The sequence below is a fragment of the Malus sylvestris genome, chromosome 9 (genome assembly GCF_916048215.2).
Source record: "Malus sylvestris chromosome 9, drMalSylv7.2, whole genome shotgun sequence".
Lineage (NCBI taxonomy): Eukaryota > Viridiplantae > Streptophyta > Magnoliopsida > Rosales > Rosaceae > Malus > Malus sylvestris.
The window spans coordinates 1,208,126-1,232,083 of record NC_062268.1 but is presented as its reverse complement, the minus strand read 5'-3'; the positions used below and the strand labels follow the sequence as shown (position 1 = coordinate 1,232,083).

Sequence of the window (23,958 nt, the reverse complement as noted above, 5' to 3'; positions counted from 1 at the left end):
TAAAAAAAATAAAAAGAGAGTATAAGTGTATTCGCAAGTGGAGAGAGAGTGATATAATTTTGTTCACATTGGTTGCTACTTACTGTTTTTTGGGGCCAGACGTAGCCCATTTTATGCTACCCAAGAAAGGAAGTTCCTAGCTCTAGTGGTCAATCTAACCCCATTTTCCGACTCATTGAGAATGAAAATTCTCACTAAGATTTGAAATGTAATAGCTTCATGGAGGATAAAGCCCTAATTGGGGATGCTTTTACACGGTAGGTTGTTTTATTATTATTATTTTTTTATTTTTGGATTGTTCGGCAACCTGGGGGGGGGGGGGATATGAATACCAAAAAGTCACCACTCTACTCTATCATTGCACAATAAGAAGAAACACTTCAATGGCATCAACGATCCAAAGAATACTTAGAAAATCACAACCCACAAAACTAATCAATGTTTCAGGCAACCTCATGCTTTGTATCGCTATCAACAGTTTTTGAGTTCTTGGGTTTCTTCTTGTCACGCTACTCTTCTCTATTGCAACCTTAGATATAGAGAAACATTTTACCGTGATGGTCACACTATCATCAAGTTACTAGTCCACGCATTATAGCATTATAACATAGGTGGATGATACGGTTGACGTGTTTTAGGGGTGTGACAGTTCTCATAAATAGAGGGCTTTTTTCAACAGTTTTCTCAAAATTCCGAACCAAAAGCTGAGTAGAAGAAGAAACCAAGGTTCAACCCAAATTCAAACCAATTGATTGTGTTTCATTCGGCTGAAATTTTGACCCAATTGAGCCCCCGATCAAAATTAGGTCAGTTGGGTTTGTCACATGGCCCAAAATCTTGGGTTCCAAACCAGTGCTAAAAGTTTCATTAATTCCCAATTTGCACGTCTAATTTGGTTTATTGAATATTTTATTCATGTGGAATAATAAAATATAAATCACTACGAAATGACTCAGTAGTTGGAAATAGTTTCTCCAAGTTCGTATTCCACACCCCACATCCTAGGTTCGATTATGGTACGTGTGAATCACACGATGGTGGTCAAATGAGGTTTGAAAAACCTATGTGAGTTTGATGGTCGTCAAGGAAAGCTAAAATACATCTGTGAGTCTTTCCGACCCCGAAAGAGTAGATTACTATGACAAAACTACATTTCCAATAAGAATGATACTTATTAGAATTAGGTATCCGATCTTATGTCAGGTTAGTTGCGAAATATCTCGTTTGTTGAAATACTTCCTAAAAAAAAGTTTTTCCATTGGACTAAGAAGGTAAAGGAAGAAAGCGGGTTGGAGCGCAAGTTCCTCATCCACAAATCAGCTCTTTTCGGGGATTGTTGTCCCTATCAGCTATTATCAGGGGTTGTTGTCCATAAGTAATTTAATTATAGGAGTTAAATCTTAATATAATTAAAAAAAACAAAGAGCAGCAAATCCAAGAAAATAGAAATATGGTCCTTTCATAAATCTAACAAAAAAAAACCAAGAGAATATATGCTTTCTCGTGTTTGGTCTTCATCTGGAATGTATGTTTTCCATGGAACAATGATATATAATATATTTGACCAGAAAAAATTGATACATCATATAATATGTAATGTAGTTGAAAACGAGTATACTATGTCTTATTATTGTTGTCCAACGGCAGAGTGTCTTCAAGTGTTGGGGTCCCACGAAGGGGACAATCTCCCCATATTATTGACCGACTTAATATCAGGCCAGATTAAAATTATTAGGCCATCCTGCCATAACATTATCTCAAATTTAGCAGCAAAATTTGAAATTTCGAATTTTTTTTTGTCTTGTTGTTGGTTGTATACAATCGTGTGTGTATTTTTTTTCACACGACTGGTCTGCATGTTATTTCCACCATAAAAACGGAACAAATCGAAATGGAGTTCATAGGGCTGAGCATATTATCGTAAAATTGTTCTTTGTTTTATGAAGCAAACATGCAACTAGGTGAAAAAAGCTAAGGTTCCATCAATATGTGATTTATTCAACACGCTTCCTTACATGGTGTGAATTTTCAACTTCAACACGTGGACAACAGAAAAGAGTGAAGTGGAGCACCTGTGGCCGTTTGGCTTCATACGTGAGACAACATGTTCTGATATTATGAAAAAAGTTAGGGTTTTACCATACAACCAATTGGTTATATGGGAGTATGATTCTCTACCCTTTTACTCTCATCATCTTCCCTCCCCTCCTCTCACATATTGTTTTTTCTCTTATTCTTGCTATTAAAAAATTAACACAAAACGTTGACGTGACTTAACCGTAACCGTTCAAATATGAGGAGATAGAAGGGGAGGGAGACTAGGAAGGGAAATAATCATACTTTGGTTATATGGGGAGCATTTAACCTCTTATAAGCCCTTATAAAGTTTCGTCCTTCACAAATACGAGATTCTTTTACATTTACATCCTACACTAAATATTAAACGAGGGGATTTGTTACAATACACAGAATGCATTGGTATTTGAACGATCAGATTAAGACGATAAACATTCAGACTCGAGATATGCAACTCCAATCGTCCAATACGTATCGGTGCATTATAGAATCTTCGTAAGTGTATAAAATGTGATTTATTATGAAAAGCATTTCCGGAATATCTGCAGCTCAAAAGGAGGTCTCATCATCCCATCACAATAACAGGATGATAGATTTGAACCCAGTGAGACCCACCCACCATTTTCCTAATAAACGACATAAACATTCACATTTTTATGCCGTTGGCTTCATTCGTTCCCAGCTCCGCTGTGCCGACCATCCGTACGATCATATATTAGTCGTTAATTAGTCATTTTCCACCTATAATTCTAGTGTTTGTATTCTTACCAAGGAAGAAAATATCGGTAATATCGGAAATATCGGTAGTTCGAAAACACGGAAATATCGATAGAAATATCGGGATAATATCGATATCAATAAAAATTACATGGAAACCACGAAAATTGTAAGAAAAACTTGGAAATTTTTATTGAAACTTTGCAGGATGTTTATTTAGTCAATTATCTATTAGTTTATCACAAAAAATTGGAAGGAAATGCATTGCATGATGGATTTAAGTTGATTATATAGCGAGCTGGCAAACATTGTGAATGTAGAAAATATGTAGTAATTAATTAAAGAAGTTTAAACACACCATAATCATTTATATATAATGAATTAGTACAATATTTTACACTTTATACATTGCATGGTAAGATACATGAGTGACTTAATACCACATAGAGTTCCTATGAGGTTCAAAATTTTCACTATCTTCATCATCTCTATTTGTAGAGTAAGTGTATTGTGAAGAGTAGTCAGCAACCATGGCAATGGTTTTCAAGAACCAAATACTTCGGTATTTTTCGGGATTACCAAACAAATGGGATTTGGAAACCAATCCCATATCGAAAATTTCGGTATTTTTCGGGATGGGATTCCCGAACTTCATGATGGTTTTGGTTTGGGATTTTTCGGTTTGGGTTTGGGACTTTTTCGGTTTGGTTTGGGATTTTCGGGAATTTTTTCCAGCCCTACCATGTAAGTGACCAAATAAAAAATAGAAAAATTAAAAACCACATGCCATTGACTAAGTAATTAATTGACACAATTTAAAATATAATACCACAAAAAATTTGGAATATGTGCAAATTTGTTTCTTGTAAAAAGAATTCAAAACAAAACCATATATATAAATTTAGTAGCATATTATCACAACAACATAAGTGATATGGTGGTTAAGGCGTTAAGGAGTCAAATGGGAGGGGGTTTGAATCCCTTTAGTCTCAAAATTGAGATTTTTCAGAAATTTTTAAGAATTTTTGGATGTCATATCGTGATAATTTGACGAAAACTCATTGGATACTCATTAAAATATCGGTAACTCAAAAAAACGAAAATATCGGCGAAATATCGCCAATATTTTCGATATTTAAATCCTTGATTCTTACCCTCAGTTTGGTTGGAGCCCTGAAATTTGAAAGCTCACGGATCAAGTGATTCGGACCCTTAAAATTTGATTCAACGGCTAAAAATAGAGAAGTTAGTAAAAACTTTTAAAAGTTATAATAATTTTTTACCTTAAATTTTAAGGGTCCAGATCACTTGATCAATGGATTTTGGAGGAAGAGATCCGGAGATTATCTCTTTCCCTGTAATTTGGGGTTAAAGTTGTGGTTGATATCGTAATAGTTTGCGTTTAATATGGTGGGGTCGGTGAGAATAAGCCATGAAAACATCGTTATTTTTCACAAAGCGATATTTTAAATTTGAGAGACACATGGATGAGGTCGACTGAGTTAGATAGAGAAATGCTAACAATCTTTTCATTCGGATATTCTTGTTCTACTTTTCTCAATTTTCTTGATCATTTCATAACGTTGCATGATATTATGTGAATCGTTATTTCTTGCATCATTAAATCTTCTATGCAACAAATTAACTAAATCTAAAATTATTTAATCATCTAACAATTATTTGATAAATAAACGAAGGTAGTACCATCCACACACTCATTTACTTCTTACACACGACACATCCCTATCAATTTCCGGCCGTCACCGAGTGAATTGAATAACATCAATGGTCAAAAACTAACAAATATGTGTGAGAGGTAAATATAACACTACTCTTAAACAAATCATATTTCTCATTTAAACGTTAAGAGATTTAGCACCAAGCAATAATACTGGATAAAAATATAAGTGTCAAAAAGATAAAATAAGAAAATTTGGGTGAAAATGTTGCTAATATCCCTACTGAGTATAGAGCTAACCCACATTTGAGGAAAAAGCGTTATTAGGTTTGACCAAATGACCATTTAGCATGTCATGTGCTTTCCATGGGAGAGAAGAGGATCCCTAGATTTTTTTATTGTGCACAGAACACGGAATGGTAAGTCATATGTCATTAAATAAACCATAAGTGGAAAGAATTTGTTTTTGTCCCTTCACTTGTATAATCATATATGATGTGCGTGATCGTATTTCGGACACACTTAAAAATATCTTCTTACTAACATGAAATGCTGGCAATTCACTATATGCAATACCTTAAAAGGAACAATCTTTTTGTTTAGTGCTTGCAGTTATGATTGAACGGATATGTTATTGCGCCGCTAATCATATATTGTCATTCGAGAAAGTTACAAACGTGGTTGATTTAAACAGTTATTACATTGATATCATTGATGTAAGTTAGTTTCTCTCTCGAGTCTCGAGTCTCGACTTTGAGCCGCAACTCCCAAGGGTAAGAAAACTTCAATCTTCACTGCCCTTCTTCCCATTTTTATCTGTTCACCAACAGTATGGAACTCAAAATTTATGCTGGCATTTTGTGCAGAAGAACTTGGTTAATACAATAGTCAACGAATAAAATTGAACCTTGCTTGGTTCTTCTGGGTGGGACAAAGGGGTGTTGGATACGAAGTTACGCTGTCTTGGACACACTTTTTGACACATCTTTTTATAGAGATGGGGAAATGCCACTACTGGGATCTGGATTCTGAGGCATGGAGATCAATCATATGACTTGTATTGGCCATCGGGCCACTCATCCTTTTTATTTACTCCAAGATATATGATTTGCATATGCTGCTGAGTGTGATACGGAGAGAAACTTAAGTGCAGTTAAGACGTTAAGATGTTGGTATTTTGAACTTATCATGCATTATTATGTTTTTTTATTTATTCATATGACATTGCGTGAATGCAAATCGTTACATTAGCGTTCTAATTGCATGCAAGTTCTTTTTTCTCTTGAGGTAGAGTGTAGTAAAAACTCAACAAGTGTTTGCATTGCAGTATACAAACTTTGTGCACCACCTAAAAAGGCAAAAAAGGAAATAATACAGACTATTTTTCTACCCAACTGTTTTTTTTTCAATTCTTTTCCTTAATTTCTCTTCAAGTTTTCTGAAGTCCTCTTAAATTCATGACCAAGAAAATTGAAAAGAAAACGACAATTAGCTACATCCATATAAAGTCATTATTATATAGTCCTCAATCCTGCATGGTTTATAGGAGTGATTACAACGTCAACATCAACAAAACCTTATTTTACTAAGTAGAGTCGGCTGTATGAATCTTAGAACATCGTTGCACTCGGTTTTACGCCAAATCTTTCATTAGCTTCAAGTACTCCATGTCTTTTCTTCAAGTCTCATTCCAAGTCTTTCTGGCTCTAAATACTCCATATCTTTTCTTAAAATCTCTGCACTCGGCTGTATGAATCCATGTTTATAAGAGTGATTAACCTGAATTAAATTCTTTAAAGCAATATTTGTGGACAATGATACAGCACCCAAATTTATACTATGATCCACCACTCGAATTCATCAAATGTCACCCAATAAGTGAGATAGTCTGATAAACAAACAGTGATAATTCACAGATTGCATATAAGAATCGCACGAGCAAGTTGAGCTTCGTTTCGATTTGGAATGTAAGCTGTTTTAACTTATATTCTCTGGTAGCTTAGCTTGGAACGAGAAAGCTACCTATGGCTGGAATCCTAAGCATTCATTGTCAACCTATGCGTGCTTTGCTTTTAATTATTTCTAATTTTTTGGGCATGTTTAGTTTTCACATTGGTTTTTAACTTTAATCATGCATTCATTCATTCTTTCTTTTTTTAGCGTTGGCATGGCTTCATGGTGAAAATTGAAACGACAAGCAACTTTATCCACATGGGTGCATGGGGTGGTGAGGTGGCTTTGTGCTTAGTGGTACCAAATTCACCAAATTAAGCATCCTACACTTCTCCTTCTGTCAATTGACTCAATTCTCCATGTCCCTACAAAAATTATGCATTCTCATGTCCCATGGTCCATCCCTATGACTCTCACTCGAGATAAATGTATTTACTACGGAAATGTCACACTCGTGGTATCCCAGTTTAATAATTTACGGTTGTGTGTTTTAATTATTTTACATAACAGTGTGGTTAGGTAAAGAATTACCTAATGTCATGTGTTTTAACTTTTTTTACATCGCATTGTATCTTTAGTCTAATGATTTATTGGAGTGTCTAGAGAAGTCTCAAGGGAGGAAAGAAGTTCCACCATTTCTTCAAAATCATAGTGACATTCTTGTTGCGTAAAAGTCTTTCTCGAATGACCAGCTAATATGAGACTTTCATTATATGAAGAAAAATTATCCTAAGACTGCCTAGTTATGCTAACTCAAGCATATGGTGAGGCCTATGTAGCGAACGTTACTATATGAATGATGTGATCGAGGAAATTTTTTTCAAAATGCCGTCAATTCAAATAGATACTCCATGTGTCATTAAATAAGTATAGTAATAGAAAACGGTAAAATACAGTAAAACCTCCCCTTCCTTTCTTTGTCTTGAACCCTCTTCAATTTATATTAAACAACTTTAACGAAAAACTTCCGATATTATTTATTTTAACGAAAAATCATATTTTTTAATATTCCGTTCTCGCTCCAGATTTCGTTCCGTTTTCTCCACCCTATCTCACCCCAAGCCCAAGTAAACTGTAAAACACAGTAAAACCTCCCCTCTCTCTCCCAGGTCTCTTGATATCTCTAATTCTCGACGCTCCTTCTGTCTCGCTCAACCGCGCACACTCAGAGACATACATACATACATTTCAAGTAGCTCATACAGTTCTCTTCTCTCTCTCTCTCTCTCTCTCTCTCTCTCTTTTTCTTTTGCCGTAAAGAATAAGCTTCTGGAGAAAAGGAAAAAAAGAAAGGAATGTCGATCTGAACCCACTTCCCACACTAACATTTCGCAAAAACCCAAATCAAAATTTACGTTCTTTTTCCCATTACAGAGAGAGAAAGAGGAGAGAGAGAGTGAGTGAGTGAGTTGCCAGTTTTGAGAGAGAGAGTGATATGGGTGGGGTGACGTCGTCCATGGCGGCCAAGTTTGCCTTTTTCCCACCGAACCCACCTTCCTACAAGCTCATCACAGACGACCACACCGGCCTTCTGCTTCTCAGCCCCTTCCCTCACCGGGAAAACGTGGAGGTTCTGAAACTGCCGACCCGCCGTGGCACTGAGGTTGTGGCCATCTACATTCGCCACCCTTTGGCCACTTCTACTCTGCTCTACTCCCACGGCAACGCCGCCGATCTGGGCCAGATGTACGAGCTCTTCATCGAATTAAGCATCCACCTGCGCGTCAATCTCATGGGGTACTCTGTTCTCTACTCTCTCTTCTTCCAAGTTTGTCACTTTTTGCTACTGTGTCATTTTTGGAATATTGGGTTTTTTATCTCCAGATTTTGAGCTTTGTGTTCATTTTTCTTGATTACTTGCTAGTGTTGGCATCTGGGCTTTTCTAAATTCAGAGCCTTTGTTAGTTTTTGTTGCTGGATTACTATTGGCATCTGGGTTTTACTAGTCCACTGATCAGCTATATCTGTTTGGGATTTTATGGTATTAATTTATGGGATTTTACAATAAAGTGGATATTTTGTAGATATTGGAGTAGTTCTTCATCTTTTAATTTGAAGTTATAGCTGAAATGGGATGTAGCTGGAGTTGTTATGCTTAGAGAATTTCATGAAATCAAAATCAGTTTGTCGTCGAGGTTCGGTCAGTTGATCTACGTTGTTTGCCATCTGTGAGTGAATTCTCCAGCCCCTTTGCCTGTTTAGACAGTCTAGTCTGAGATGATTGAGTAATTGCTAGCGCCTTTCGTACTGTGATTCAGTAATTTAATGTCCACCGTGATTGCAGTTGTGGTGTAGCTTTGTATAATCTACTTACTGAGACTGTATAATCTATACCAGTGCCATTGTATAACTTGCTGATACAGTTTGATCCTTTAACATTGACATTGCTTACATATCTGTATGTCTTTCAGGTACGACTATTCGGGGTATGGGCAATCAACTGGAAAGGTCTGTTGGAGATTTGGACAGTTTTTGTATTAACTAGTTGTTTGAGCACAGTGCATCATGTAAGTCCCATATTTTCTGTGTTCCAGGCAAGTGAGCAGAATACATATGCAGATATTGAAGCTGCATATAAGTGTCTTGAAGAATGCTATGGTACTAAGCAGGAAGATATCATTCTCTATGGCCAATCCGTTGGAAGTGGCCCCACGTTGGATCTTGCTGCTCGGCTGCCTCAGTTAAGAGCTGTTGTCTTGCATAGCCCCATACTTTCTGGTTTAAGGGTCATGTATCCTGTAAAGCGTTCATACTGGTTTGACATTTATAAGGTAACACGACACTCTTCAATTTAGCGTATCTTATCTTATGCTTAGTTGCCAAGTTTTTGGCCTTGCTCTAATTGTAAGTTTTGTTGTGTTATTTACGCACAGAATATCGATAAAATTCCACTGGTCCATTGTCCCGTTCTCATCATTCATGTAAGTATGCTACTCCATATTCGTCTACCTTATATCATAAATGTTAACACTCAACCAAACCAGACTCCTTTTGATGCATGCATTTGACCAGATATTATCTTGTGCGATGTCTTATATCAGACAAAAAATTACATGCCGTATAACATACCGTTAACAGTTTTATTGATGCATTAGAGTATAGAAACCCAGCTGTTCTTAACAATTAATTTCCGAGGTTTGATTTTTTAGCCAAAGAACGGAATTTTAAGAAAGTATTACGGTGCTGTATAAGGGTTTTGTCTGATCATCATCTGGCACGCCATGTCGAAAGATTATATATATGATGACTATATGAGATGTCAAATCGGCCTACTCTTCACATTTTTTAGCCATTATATTTTCCTGTAGGGGACTGCGGATGAAGTAGTCGATTGTTCTCATGGCAAGCAACTCTGGGAACTGTGTAAAGAGAAATATGAACCACTGTGGCTTAAAGGAGGAAACCACTGTGATTTAGAGCTCTATCCTGAGTATATCAGACATCTCAAGAAGTTCATATCAACCGTTGAGAAGTCTCCTTCCCAGAGATACGGTTCTAGGAGAAGCACAGACCAGTTTGAGCAGCCTCGGAAGAGTACTGATGTTTATGAAGTTTCAAGGAAGAGCACAGATCGAAGGGAGAAACCGAGAAAGAGCACTGATAGGCCTGAAAAACTAAAAAATCAGTTCATCAGTGCTGATAAACTAGAAAAACTAAGAGTATCTTTTGACCACATGGAAAGGTCGCGGAGAAGCGTGGACTGCCATGAGAAGTCTAGAAAAAGTATCGACCACCAAATGGACAGAGCACGGAAGAGTGTGGATCGATTGGATAGAATACGAACTGGGTAATTGTTGTTCTAAAACCATATGCAAAATTCATAGGGCTTGGTGTTGTCAGAAAATTATTTCGGTCTTTTTTCTTCCTTCTAATTTATGGTATTCTTGCTGTGTAATTTGGGTTTGTGGCAGTTGTATAACTTCTATTTCATGAAATGAGAAAGGGTTTGATGTTAAATATGGAAATGGCGATTGTCTATTTCTGAACAAGTTCGAGAAACAAAAACAATTGCAATCGAGATTTCGATCTCTCGTTCTCGAATTGTGACACCAGAAATGGTTCATACTAACTCTTTATTCGATTACTTGTATATTCTCTAAATAAGTTTACAACTTGCTGTTGATTACACATTGTGCATGAAACATGGGTACAATTTGAAAGAACAAACAAGATGTAACAGAAACTTAAAGAGAAATGTTAAAACTTCATTTGCTGTCAAGGAAAATAGCTTCTGAGCAGGTTATGTACTTTGTCCCTGCAACCATATATTGTTGCAAAGTGCTGACTTCTGTGCGAACCAACATTCCAAAGTTTCACCTCGTCCTCGCTTTTCGGCGAAGGACATCACTTAAGTAAACTACCACCTATCCAGGTTATGCGGGTCTTGCAGAGAGCCGGCTACATTTTAGGCGTGCGCTCACTGTGTTCAACTATGGCTGTTGGAGGAAGAGTGCCAATGCAGATCTCATGAACTGTTGCAAAAAGTGGGAAGAAATCTAGCCACCCACGGTGGCTTAAAACTTCGTAGACCTCTTTTGCGGTTGAGACACCCTTCAGAAAAGGAAGGCGAAAATTGATAAACAATGCCGAGTGATAAAAAGATAGTTAAAAAAATCTGAGTAATAACACGGTTCAGTTCTTATAATTTTCAATGTGAACCTGTAATTTTTGACCCTGCAGCATTTCTGCTTCGAGCTCATCAAACGATCTGCAGACAACGAACGCATAAGGGTAATAGTTGGAAACCACCTACTTTTCACAAGGTTTATGTGCCAAATTGTGGAGCTTTTACCTTTTCCCTTCACTCCTTGCAAAAGCTTCCGCTACTTTCCTGTTTCTTCCTCCCACTGCCAAACACACTGAGGTTAGAAAGAAAGAAAAACAAAATATGAATATAGGAGATCACCATGCTTCCTTACGGCATGTTGTGATGAGATCAGCGACGCCACAGCTTTCGAAGAAGGTGGTGTCCTTGACAGATGAAAATAACATCTTGGAAAATGCCTTCATCTCCCTTAGACCAATTCTCATAATTGCAGCCTGGTCATTTAAAATAAGCAGCCAAAATAAAATAGAAAAAGCAGATGACACATGGGTTCAACCTTTACCGAAATTTTTGAACTTACCTTCGTGTTATTTCCCATCTCCAATCCGTCCACAAAACCTGCTGCTATGGCCACAACATTTTTCAGGGTTCCACACAGTTCTACTCCTTCCACGTCTTGGACCTATAGATTTCACACAAACCCAAAAAGGTGTAAATAGAGCATTCCTCTAATATATACTTTGATGTGATGCAGAGGAAAGTTTTAGTGCTTATGCGCTACCGAATTCTTACTAAATCGTGGGTTCTTAAACTAGTTCCCGTCCATGCCAAACATTCATGATAGTAAGAGTACTTCAGTACGACAGTGATTGTAACAATGTATTCTATGTACTCACAGGTGTGACTATGAAGTAGGAAGTACTAAACAGTTGAACCCATTTCTGTGCAATCTCTTTTTTCTCTCTGTATCCAACCGTGGCTTCACTAAATTTCTCCACAGCAATCTACACAAAGAGTCTCTAGTTTCAGATGAACCAGATGGGATATGATCTGAGAAACGAAATCTTTTAAGAAGAGTGAAAAATCAAGCTAAATAACCTCATTAGCTATGTTTGCTCCCATCAGAACACAACAATTAATACCCAATTGATCTGAGATGAGTGTCGAGATCATGCATGGGCCTTCCATCTTGACCTCCATTCCTTTGATGAGGGAAATCGCCTCCACATCTGCTTTTACCTTCCCAACAAGCCTCCTGCATATACCCTCCATAAATTGATGTGGAGTAACAAACACCAACATGTTCGCACCGTTCACTGCAAAACTCACCCTATTATAAAAAATTTGCTCCAAGCACCCAACAAATTACACAAATTCAAAACATACTAACTTCAAAAAGTTCAGCACAGCTTTTGCTGAGAAAAGAAGTACCTGCATTCTCAAGGTCCGGGTCTGCAACAACATTTTTCCCCAGCTTAATGCCAGGCAGATATTTCACATTCTCCTATAACACAATACAAACGTTTTCAGTGGTGTAAATTCATTCACATATAAGAGGAATGCATTAAAGATCATTGCTTTTTTACATTGTTGCGGTTGATGGCATCTGTGAGCTTCTCACCACTTGGTAACGTTTCCTCAAACACCCACATTCTCACTTCATCTGAATTCCGATGCAGAAAAAATCTCAAATTGCAAGTGGGATTTCTTTCAAAACTCGAATTAAAATTGGGTTTTCAGAATTTTCATCCATTGAATACCCAACAGAACAAAATCCCAGAATCAAACAAGAAAATTCAATTAATTTGGCATTCTCTAGGGAACAAAACTACAATATGTTCATTTTCTCAGCAACCAAACATACGATTAGAGAATAATATTCTGACCCTTGGCATACATAAAGATTCAGTCTTTGCATGCAGAAAGAAAATGGAAATGCAGAAAACAAACAGGAAATAATAATACCGTGGAAAGAAGAGAGCCTGAGGGTGTTGGAGGCAATGAGCTTGGCGGCAACACTGCCCCAGTTGCCACTGCCTACGACGGTGACTCTGGTTTTCTGGGGAGGTTCAGCAGGGCCAGTAGTGTAATTTTCCTCCTGAAGTTCTGGAGCCATGGATGAAGAGGAGAGAGAGAGACGAGGGCAAAAGGGTAATGCGTGGAAGAGAGAGGAATAGGAATAGGAGGAGCGAGAGAGAAGGAGAGGAGACACAGAATATAAGAGAGAAGACAGTCGTCGGCGCGGAGATGCCATACACGTTTCGTCACAAACGATGTGTATTCCTGTCTAAATCGGGCGATATCTTCTAATAGACAATAAATTATATGTACTACCATATTTATGTATCTTTTTTATGTTTTTAACGTTTTATCTCTCTCCTGTCCATTCAAATGTAAATAAAAACATCGTCATAAAATTGTGAAAATATTGGTTGTGCTGGGATGAATCCTAGATGTTGGTGCCTGGTTTTTGATGTTATAGTCATGTAATTCTAGCAGTGGTGGGAAAAGGGATCCTCTCCGGACCTTTTGGTGTTCGAGAAATATATATGTAAAGGTCTTTTGAGGACTATATGTCTGTTTGAAAATAGTCATTTTTGTGCGCACTAAGTGTTTAAGTGTTTGACAATATGTATTTCGCACGTTGCACTAACAACACTCTTTAAATTATCTCAAAAGCACTTATCAGATTGTTTCGGCATATATCAATATTTGTTGACATGTGCACAACATAGTCCAGCTGATGACAACAAACTCACCAAGTGTGCGACGTAATCAATCAGTGAATAAATTTATTTCTTTTTTGTATGCTACGCGCTCTATTTTTATCTGAAAAACTTAAACCTTTAACATTGAGACCCTTCAAGATTCGAATTCTGAATCTGTCACTGCACACTAGTCTCATCCGGATCTCTTAAGAGGGTGCATTTTAAGCATTGAATTCTTGATATTGACTATATGTACCCATTTGATCTTTTGGTATTACAAGATGACCTTGCATAATCTACTACTAACCAAGGTCTACTATATGAACATGGGAGGGTAGGATGACGGTTATCTCGTGATCCGGTATAATTGGAAGTAGTCATATTTACTTATCAGAAATAGATTCTCTCCTGAGCATCTGCTTAGGATCCTACTGATCCACGCATAAGGACCGTTAGATGAAAATCTAACGGCTACAAATAAGGGGATTCCTTTAAAGTTATAATAATTGTAGCCGTTGGATTTTTATCCAACGATCCTTGTGTGTGGGTCAATAGGATCCTGAGCAGATGCTCAGGAGAGAATCCACTTCCTTTACTTATCTGTCGAGAATTTGACGCATCTAAATAAATTTTGTGTATGTTGAATTTGTACGTAGGTTGACTCATTCAATGGAACGGGGCCAAATAATGTAGGGTAATTAGTATGAATGATCAATTTTTGACATTTGGTTACAAAATTGAGCAGTATTTATTATATTGTCATTATATCATTGTTGCATGCTTGTTATGCCATCGTTAATCATCATTATATGTTCAATATGTGGTCCTTACTAAAAAACTAAATATTTCTACAACTAAATCTCAAAATCTGATTGTGGATGCAAATTTCCACCTTCTTCTTTTTGGACAAAATTGCACCTACAAAACAATTAACACCTTAGGTTAAGGCCAAGAGCCTCACGCGCCCACGATGAATAGGGGGGGTTTTGGCCGAATAACCTCCGATGCTAAAGTTAGAATTTAGAGAGAAAAAGTGTTTAGAGAGTTTGTGGAATTTTACTAGAGTGTTGGACCTAGTGTTTGGTGAAAATGAGTGTCTATTTATAGGACTAGGTTGGTCTACTTTTTAGAGAAAGTGGCCGTTCAACTTGTGCATTTCTTGTTGAATTTGTGGTTTAATTAGCCAATTTATTGGCTAATTAAATATGAAATAAATAAATGGGGGGTTATCAAATTGAATGACTAACTTTATTTGGGTAATAGGATGGAGTAAATAAGAAAGGTTAGGAGCAAGGATGGTGGCTGGTTTTGACTGCTTTTGGGATTAATTTGGGTGACTTATTTGATATAATGGGTGATTAAATTGGTAATTAATGGATTAAATTGGTAATTAATGGATTAATTAGGAATTAATCCATTAATTAGCCAATTAATCTCTATTTATATGAAATAATTTGTAGGTTATGAAGTAATTACCTAAGATGAGGATGGATGAGATAACTATGAATTTGTTACCTTCCTTTGTGCACTTTTGACTTGGTTTAAGGATGATTGCCCGCTGCTCGCGTGTAGGAATCCCAGTATGCCTCAAGGGTATTTTTGTCCTCTTTTACCTAAGAATCCACGTGTCGCCTTGTGATTATTTTTGGCTCCACAAATGCCCCCACACCTGCTGTGCTACTCGTAGGAAAGGGCAGCAGGTGTAGAGATCTTCTTGCTCTAGGAAACTGAGGACTGCTTCCTATTTTGATGTAGATTCTCTCTTTAATGTGAAATTAGATCCTTATAGGAAAGGGAAATAAATTTCTCTCAAAGCCTATTTAAGTCCACCTTAAGTGGGTTATTAAATTAACTTTGGAGAGCGATTTATTCTATCCTACAAGAGATAGATAGCTTAGAGGATATTTGTTCCCCCTCCTCTAGCAATCTTCTACATCTTGCATGTGCAAAGGACCATCTTTCTTTGCTTTCTTCGTCTTCTTCGTGCCGCACTGAGGTAAGAAAAATTAATTTTCCTTATCTTCTTCTTGGATGGTGCTACCACGGGGCAACCATCGGGATGATGCGGCACGTCGGCTGGCATGGGCCAGGAGTCGGCTCTGCATGGGCCAGGAGGTATTGTGGTAGGGACCACTACTTTAAGCTGCTTAACTTGGCTAGAACCAAGGGCAGCTTGTGTGGCTTGGGCCACAGATTGTGGTGCTGAGGCGCAATACTAGGCGAGTCACATAGTTCATGTCCTTTTAGGCTTTTGGACATGATGCGAGCTAGGCCAGTGATTGAGAGAAATGAAGAGGTTGCGGGCCTTATGAGCTGCTGAAATGTTGGGTTGAACTCCCCTGCTAGGTACCACGAATGACGTTGGCTACTTTAACTCTTTTCGTCAGGAGAAACGTGGGCTGCTCCCAAAAGAGGAAGTGAATAGGATCAAGGTGGATGCAATGGCTCGTCCAATCACTGTTGTGGATCCTGCTGCAAGTGAAGGTGGGAAAAGGGATATTCCCTGCCTGCTCAAGAGATTCTGGCTGAGAAAAAACCAAAGACTTATTTCGCTGCTTGCGCGGGTTCGCCGACTACCTCCAGGCTTGTGATTGACTTGACTTTTTCCAATGGGACAAAAAATGAGGCTGCTAGATCTGAGCATGTGGCGCCTGCCATGTCAAGAATGGCTAGTACGATTGCTAATAGGATTGTTCGGCATAAAGGTCTTGTCATACCTCTAGTGCCGAATTTTGTACCAAAACGTCTGTTGGGAGCTAAGTCCGGTTCACATTTGGAGAGGTTTGCTATTATGAAGAGCGAAAAGGTGGACTCTGCTACTAAAGTGGCGCCAAGGCCTATTCCTTATGCTGCTGAAACTGATTCACCTGCTGGGAATGATGAGACTGTTCGCGTAAGCAGCTGTGAGAAATCAACTAAGCCTGCTTCTGGGGAGGCTGCTGAGATCTATGTGCTTTTGAAACCAGATCTGCTTGAAAATATGGACGCTTATGCCAAGTTTGTTGATGGCGTCAGAAAGGTTGTTTGCCCAAGCTCGTTTGCGAAATATACGACCCAATATAGAAGGACTGCTCTGCTTGCTATGATGCAGATATAGCATGGATGCTAAGGAGATGGCAAATACTATGGCAGATTCTGAGCTCGTTACTTTGAAGGGGTCTAATATTTATGCCCCTACTTCTTTGCAGCTTGAGATCGCTCGCCAAGAGATTGTTGACTTGAAGACAAGGCTTGACGCGATCTAAGTTAAGCATGAAAGTGTAAAGAATGAGATCGAATGTCACATACCTTAGATTCAAGATCTTAAGCATGTTGTTTCTGAGCTTCGTTCTACTGCAAAGGATGAATAGTTGATTGCTGCTTATAACCAAGTGATCCACTTTAAGAGAATCGTCGATAGGCTTGAACCCCAAGTGTTGAAACTTCAAGGTGTACTGAAGATCAATGAAAGTTTGAAGAAGGAAGTGGATGACCTGCATGGTATCCATGTTGGTCTGTTCGAGGAAGATGAGCAGCTGAAAGGTGAAAAAACTAGGTTTGGGGTTTCGAGACCTTCTCTATTTCTCCGGAAGACTTGCTTGATTTTACTTTTGAGGCTCCATTGGTGAAGTAGGGGCAACTGGGGGTGAAGCGCCGGATGATACTGCTGCTAAGAGCGTCGCGGCTGCTGAAGGTGTGGCGACCGAGTAGTCGTGGGATGTCCAAGCTGCTATAGTCTTCTAGGTAGCCTTTATGATTTTATTTGTTTTTCCTTGTAGCTCTTGTTTTGCTTGAACTCCTTCGACCTTTGCTAGTTGTTTATAAACATGTTTTCCTTCGCTTTTCTTCATCTTCGCTTCTTTTGTTTGTGCCATAACCTTTAGACTTGATAGACCAGTGGCAGGCATGCTATTTTTTTATAAGCAGACAAGCCCGCGTAGCCTATGCAGCCGTAGGTGTTGGTGTAGAACTTTACAAAGTTGTTAGCCATAGGGTTGGCAGCCGTATGCCTTACTTACAGAAGCAGACAAGTCCGCGTAACCACTAGGCTGTTAACCTTGGCTTTCTTCAATTTCGTAGGTTGCGTAGCAAGTATCACAACACTTTAGGACTTGATGTAGGTTGTTCCGCACTTGGCAGAGGTGAAGCTTATCGACTACGTAGCATGTCGGCAGTGGATAAAACTTCATATATGCGTGCTAGCTTGTTTAACCTTTCACAAGAATGTGCGGTTGTATAAGTCTAGCACGGTTTTACTGCTCGAAGGGCAAGCCGTAGGCAGTCTTCCAGAATCCGTAGGCTACCTTAGTGCACTCGGTAGCAGCTTTAGGGTTTCAGGGCAATCGTCTGTAGGGCGTACTGCATAATGTGCCCCCTCCGTCTCTGGGGTCCGGTTCCCCACGGATTAGGCCAAGAGACCCAAAATCCTTCAGTTAGCTAAGCCTTGAAAAAGACCGTTGTGGCTACTTCTAGGAATCCCGGCGCAAGCCATCGTGCATCTAGTTATACTAGGGCAGCCAGGCTCATCCACGTCTGGATATTCGGAGTGTAAAGTTTATCCTCCCGTCTTGAAGAGCTAACCCATATAGGTGTCGGGGAATTGGTTTACCCTTTCGCACTGGAGAGCATGGTTGGTCCCTCGGGGGGGCGTAATTTTTGTGATGAGTCCCTGAGTAGGGTGCAGTCTTCTTTTGAAGTGCAAGAATGATCAGTTGTTGTAAGCATGTAGCCAAGCCAAGTTGTGATTACTTCTGAATTCCTCATTAAAAAAATGAGTGAAACGAACGAGAACTTAGCTGTAAGGTAGGAACTGCATAACAATTGGATAGTGCTCGGCTTGTGAGGTGGTGCCCGTCGAGCTTCTTGAGTCTTCGGGTTTTGTTGTAGCTGGGGAGAAGTTGATGCTAGTAGGCTGCAATGCGAGTGATAGTTTGTTCGCGCCTCTCTTCTGCCAGATCTAAGCTTGTGGCCATCTCCTTTCGGTTGCTCGTCTTTTGGTTGTGTGATATGCCCATAGACATCATTGGAGTTCGTCTGGCCATTTTCTTTTCTTATTGGTGGGGGATTTCTTGTGGCAGTCGAGGATTATCTTAGTGGATGCTTTGGCTCGCCTATTGCCTTGAGGATATCTTGGCGTAGACATTTGCTGCTTGATGCCATATTTTTAGAAGAACTTTGCCAAATTTTTGCCCATGAATTGCGGGCCGTTGTCGGTGACGATGGATTAAGGGATGCCAAATCGACAAATGATACTCCTTCATATGAAGTGCTCTATGTCCGTCTGAACCATGATCGTCATGGGCTCTGCTTCTACTTATTTGGTGAAGTAGTCGGTTGCCACGATCATCATGCCTTTGCCCCTGGTAGTCTGGTTGGTGATTAGCTAGGACTCGGAATGAATGGAAAGCTTTTTCACCACCAAGTCTTTTGTCATTCGAAGGCCTGCTAGTGGGGCTTCGTACTCTGCTTCGTTGTTAGATGCTTTGAAGTTTAGAGTGATCACCTGCTTGAGCATTGAAACGTCTGGGGTGGCAAGAACCACGACTGCTCACGAGCCTTCGTAGTTGGATGCGCCGTCGACATGCAAATGTCAGAAATCTCCATTGAGGGAGCAGATGTGGCTAAAGTGTGCTCGGCTGCCTTCGGGGCATCGTTGGGCTGAGTTGTTGAGTTCGTCAGAAAACTTTGCATCTGCCAGGGTGCACGCCTTTATCGTCGTTGATTTGGATTCGACGGAATAGTGCGTCATGATGATGACTGCTTGCGTTTGAAGGTAAACTTAAGCTTTTAGGTTACAACAATTATCGCCAAAGTTAGCTTTTGAATTTTTAATAGCATCGATGAGAGCTTTTGAACTGTAGAATACATGTAGTCGGGCCCCCAGCTCTTCTTGCATGATGGTAGAGCTTATTGCTACTTTAGATACTGTCAAACATGCGAATAAGTCATCCGCTGCTTCTAGGGAGGTGATGTCGGGTACTTATTCAAGTCCTTGAATGTGCATTGGCGAGCCTCATCCCAAAGTGCATGCTTCTCTGCCAAAGCAAAAGAGTCTGCCAGAGTTAGATCTTCTTTTATGATCAATTTTCCGAATAACGGGTGGTCTGCTGGAAGTCCTTTTTGGAAGGCTGCTCTAGCTATCAAGTTGTTGTATCCGACTATTTTTTCCTTCTCTACTTTGAACCTCCTCACATAGTCGCGAAGCGACTCCTTTGGGTTCTTCTTGACATCGAACAAATGGTCAGACTTCTTTTTGATCGAGCGATAAGATGAATATTCTTTGGTGAAAACCAAAGAAAGTTCGTGGAAATTCCTGATGGATTGTGGCGGCAGGGTGTAAAACGAATCTTGCGCCTCGCCTTGTAGAGTGGTGGTGAATATCTTGCATATGAGATCATCGTTGTTTCGATAAAGGATCATTGCGCTTCGGTAGCGCTTTAAGTGTCTTTCCGGGTCTTCATCCCCTTTGAAAGATGTGAAATGTGGTATGCTGAACTCGCGTGGAGGCTCTGCCTGCTCGATCTAGTCCGTGAAGGATGACCTGTTTATGTTGGTCATGTTCCGTCGTAGTGCCTCGTCGGTGACCTCTTTACGTTGGAAATCATGCAATCGTTTGGTCAATAGTTTCTCTACTTCTTCCTGAATTTGCCTTTGTTGGGGTAGCGGAGCTCTCGGCTGCCCCCAGCCATGACTTGCTGGTCTAGGCTGCTCTTCCATGTGTTTGGCTCGTCTATGTCGCGGATGCAGTGCATGTGGTGCGTTCCTAGCAGGCGAACGAGTTCTTCGTAGGCTGCTGGTTGAACTTGAGCTGGATTGAGTGACTGCTTCTCTCCGTCCGTCGTGCTGCCTACTCCAATGTGAGGTGGATGATGCTCCTTATGGGCTTAGCCACGAATGAACACTTTGCCCGGAAGGTTGCTCATGTTGACTATCGGAGTGTGACCCCAACCGTGAATGTATGCTCATCTGTGGGCCTCGTCGAGAGTACACGCTCCTCCGCGCGCTAAAATGGGAGTATACGTTATCTCAAGGGCCCAATCGGGAATGTACACTGCCCGAACGCTCGGCTCGTGGCTGGTTGAGTGGCTGCTTGAAAGGTTCGTTTGCCCTTGTCCTACTTCGGGATACCTCGTTCGGGGCACGTTGGATCCCGATGCGTTGCAAAAGTTGATTCACCAAGGTTGTCTGTTGTGCAAGGGCGCTCGTCAACTCTATGACTTGTCAAGACAAGTGTTGTTCACCATTTGGATTGGAAGAGCTTGGAAAGAATGCGCCTCCTTGGGCAGTGGAAGGGTGGTAGACTCCGTGCGCGAGATTTGAGTTGGGAAATGTCAAATCCGTGAAAAAATATGGTGAGAATGCCCCCGGCTCAATGGTAGGTCCAGATGGTTGAGATAGTCTTGGGCCGACTTGGGCTGCTTGGAAAGCCACAAGAGCAAGCTGGGCTACGAGAGCAGGCTGGGCCATGAGAGTGGGCTGCTCGACGGGAGCAGGCTGGACCACGGGAGTGGGTTGCTCGTCGGGAGCAGCTGGGCCACGAGAGTGGGCTGCTCGTCGGGAGTAGGCTGGGCCACAAGAGTAGGTTGCTTGGTAGGAACAGGCTGGGCTGTAAGAGAAGGTTGGGCCATGATAGCAGGCTGGGCCGCGAAAGTGGGCTGCTCGTCGGGAGCAGGCTACTCAGTGCGTGATGCATGCGAATGAGAGGCTTGGGCTCGGACGCGTGCAAGCTTGGATGGCACGGCTTGGGTTGTGGCCCTGGTGCCGTGAGCCTTGGATGGCACGGCTGGGGCCGTGGTGAAAGCACCATGGACCTCGCCACGGGTGGCTACCGAGATAGCCACCGTGGTGGTTCCCATGGTGGAAACTCGTTGTGGTGGTGCCGCTCCACTTATTGTCACATTTAGCTTCACGGATCTCCGCAATCCCATTTCTTGAATATTAGAATTTTCACTTGTGGAATTTTCTAAATTTCTAGCCATTATATTTTGCTTATACGTTTTATCAAAGAACATTTGCAAGTAAAAAATTCTAATAATAAGAACGTATGAAAAATATTCAAATGGACTAGAAAATAAAGAAAAAACCTTTTTGTGCGAGAGTCTTCTACGAGTATGGATTTCAACTCTCAATGAAAGCACCAATTTGTGGATGCAAATTTCCGCCTTCTTCTTCTTGGACAAAATTGCACCTACAAAACAATTAACACCTTAGGTCAAGGCCAAGAGCCTCACGCGCCCACGATGAATAGGGGGGCTTTGGCCGAATAACCTCCGATGCCAAAGTTAGAATTTAGAGAGAAAAAGTGTTTAGAGAGTTTGTGGAATTTTACTAGAGTGTTGGACCTAGTGTTTGGTGAAAATGAGTGTCTATTTATAGGACTAGGTTGGTCCACTTTTTAGAGAAAGTGGCCGTTCAACTTGTGCATTTCTTGTTGAATTTGTGGTTTAATTAGCCAATTTATTGGCTAATTAAATATGAAAGAAATAAATGGGGGGTTATCAAATTGAATCACTAACTTTATTTGGGTAATAGGATGGAGTAAATAAGAAAGGTTAGGAGCAAGGATGGTGGCCGGTTTTGACTGCTTTTGGGATTAATTTGGGTGACTTATTTGATATAATGGGTGATTAAATTGGTAATTAATGGATTAATTAGAAATTAATCCATTAATTAGCCAATTAATCTCTATTTATATGAAATAATTTGTAGGTTATAAAGTAATTACCTAAGATGAGGATGGATGAGATAACTATGAATTTGTTACCTTCCTTTGGGCACTTTTGACTTGGTTTAAGGATGATTGTCCGCTGCTCGCGTGTAGGAATCCCAGTATGCCTCAAGGGTATTTTTGTCCTCTTTTACCCAAGAATCCACGTGTCGCCTTGTGATTATTTTTGGCTCCATACTGATCATTCCCATTAATTGCACATAACGTTATTTTCTGTTTCAAATAGGAGGGAAAGCTATACCACAATGTTGTAGTAAGTAGGGTAAAGCAACTAGCTAAGCAATTGTACAACTTTATTACTTAAGAGGAAAATATACCGAATTATACTAAAAATTTCACTATTTTTTAGTAGAATGATACTGTCAATGTGTTAGATAGTTAATTGTTAAATGAAAAAAATCAGTAGAGATCAAATCCGCATCAGAATGCTTACATAAACACAATTATTTTTTATCATTGCGATAAAAGCCATCTACCCGCAAAAGTTTACCATTTCATAATCGTTTGTTGCGGATGAAAAGAATCAAGGATATATTCTTCTTCTTTATTTTTCCTCATAATATCTTCGTCCCACGTACCATTTCTTGGTAGAAAGTGGGTAATATGGCTGCAAAAAGTAGGACAAACCGAATCTGTACTGTTACAGCATGCGTAGAGTGTCACTATTTTATTTCATATCAACTTGTTATCGGTCAAATTAGATTAGCCTAATTAGAACCCGGATCCTCTTAGGATCCTAATATCCTAAGCCTAGGGATCATTTAATCCGGACCGTTGAAATTTGATCTAACGGCTACAATTATTATAACTTTAGAGAAACCTCCTGTTTGTAGCAGTTTGATCAAATTTCAACGATCCGGATGATGTGATCCCTAAGCTTAGGATGTTAGGATCTGGAGAGGATCCGGGTTCGCCTAATTAAAGAGACTGCCCATGTCTACCTTAGTCTATTAATTAGAACTAATGATACAATAATTCACATTTAAAAATGGGACAATACTATTCATATATCTTTTTTTACCTTTCATACATTCTCATTAATTTTTATCATTTGATCCCTTTCAATTTATTTGATCCAACAATTGAAAACTGAAAGGGATGTGTAAAATGTTAAAAGAGGTGTTTGGATGCACCACCGTCAACAATGATATGGACATGTATTGATTTAGACAAGTCGTTAAGTTGATACTGTTACAATGGCACGGTACGTATCCCTTAATGTTGTTTAATGGGTAGTCTATTTTGATCATTAGGCTATCCATTAAGGGATTAAGATCATCTTTGAATCTCAAATTCCAGAGCTGACAGACCCAGCAAAACATTCAATTTAAATCATGGAGCTGTCATTAGCCTCATCCATTAGCTCACCTCATACACAAAATCACGCTCTCATCTCTTTCTCTCTATTAAATGGTCCATATTGTTGAGTCCATCGGCTCCGGAGTTTGAGATCTAGAGATAGTCTCAATTCTCCATTAAGCACATGTATGTGCATAGATGGTAAATTTACATTCAGTTTAACAAAGCAAATGATGGTATAGCAATGAACATTAGGATGATACTAGGAAATATG

At 39.7% G+C, this 23,958-nt stretch overlaps 2 protein-coding genes across 2 annotated transcripts; one reads left to right on the top strand and one right to left on the bottom strand.

Annotated features, from left to right (window-relative positions):
* The first annotated feature begins 7,508 nt into the window (after window positions 1-7,508).
* Window positions 7,509-10,389, top strand: LOC126582815 (uncharacterized). Its single transcript, XM_050247023.1, has 5 exons — window positions 7,509-8,161; window positions 8,836-8,872; window positions 8,959-9,195; window positions 9,298-9,345; window positions 9,733-10,389. Exons 1-5 carry the CDS (start codon window positions 7,860-7,862, stop codon window positions 10,213-10,215), a joined length of 1,107 nt encoding a protein of 368 aa, XP_050102980.1. The 5' UTR covers window positions 7,509-7,859; the 3' UTR covers window positions 10,216-10,389.
* Window positions 10,390-10,480: 91 nt separating this feature from the next.
* Window positions 10,481-13,288, bottom strand: LOC126582813 (glycerol-3-phosphate dehydrogenase [NAD(+)]-like). Its single transcript, XM_050247022.1, has 10 exons — window positions 12,936-13,288; window positions 12,557-12,633; window positions 12,402-12,474; window positions 12,069-12,286; window positions 11,867-11,974; window positions 11,551-11,652; window positions 11,344-11,464; window positions 11,217-11,271; window positions 11,084-11,132; window positions 10,481-10,975 (listed from the first exon to the last, which is right to left on the bottom strand). Exons 1-10 carry the CDS (start codon window positions 13,222-13,224, stop codon window positions 10,823-10,825), a joined length of 1,245 nt encoding a protein of 414 aa, XP_050102979.1. The 5' UTR covers window positions 13,225-13,288; the 3' UTR covers window positions 10,481-10,822.
* Between the last annotated feature and the right edge of the window lie 10,670 nt (window positions 13,289-23,958).

Coding starts and splice junctions, on each gene's coding strand:
- LOC126582815 (XM_050247023.1), top strand. CDS start 7,860: ATGGGTGGGGTGACGTCGTCCATGGCGGCCAAGTTTGCCTTTTTCCCA. Junction 8,162..8,835: donor CTGCGCGTCAATCTCATGGG/GTACTCTGTTCT, acceptor TATGTCTTTCAG/GTACGACTATTCGGGGTATG. Junction 9,346..9,732: donor GTCCCGTTCTCATCATTCAT/GTAAGTATGCTA, acceptor ATTTTCCTGTAG/GGGACTGCGGATGAAGTAGT.
- LOC126582813 (XM_050247022.1), bottom strand. CDS start 13,224: ATGGCATCTCCGCGCCGACGACTGTCTTCTCTCTTATATTCTGTGTCT. Junction 11,653..11,866: donor CCTACTTCATAGTCACACCT/GTGAGTACATAG, acceptor TGAAATCTATAG/GTCCAAGACGTGGAAGGAGT. Junction 11,272..11,343: donor TGATCTCATCACAACATGCC/GTAAGGAAGCAT, acceptor TGTGTTTGGCAG/TGGGAGGAAGAAACAGGAAA.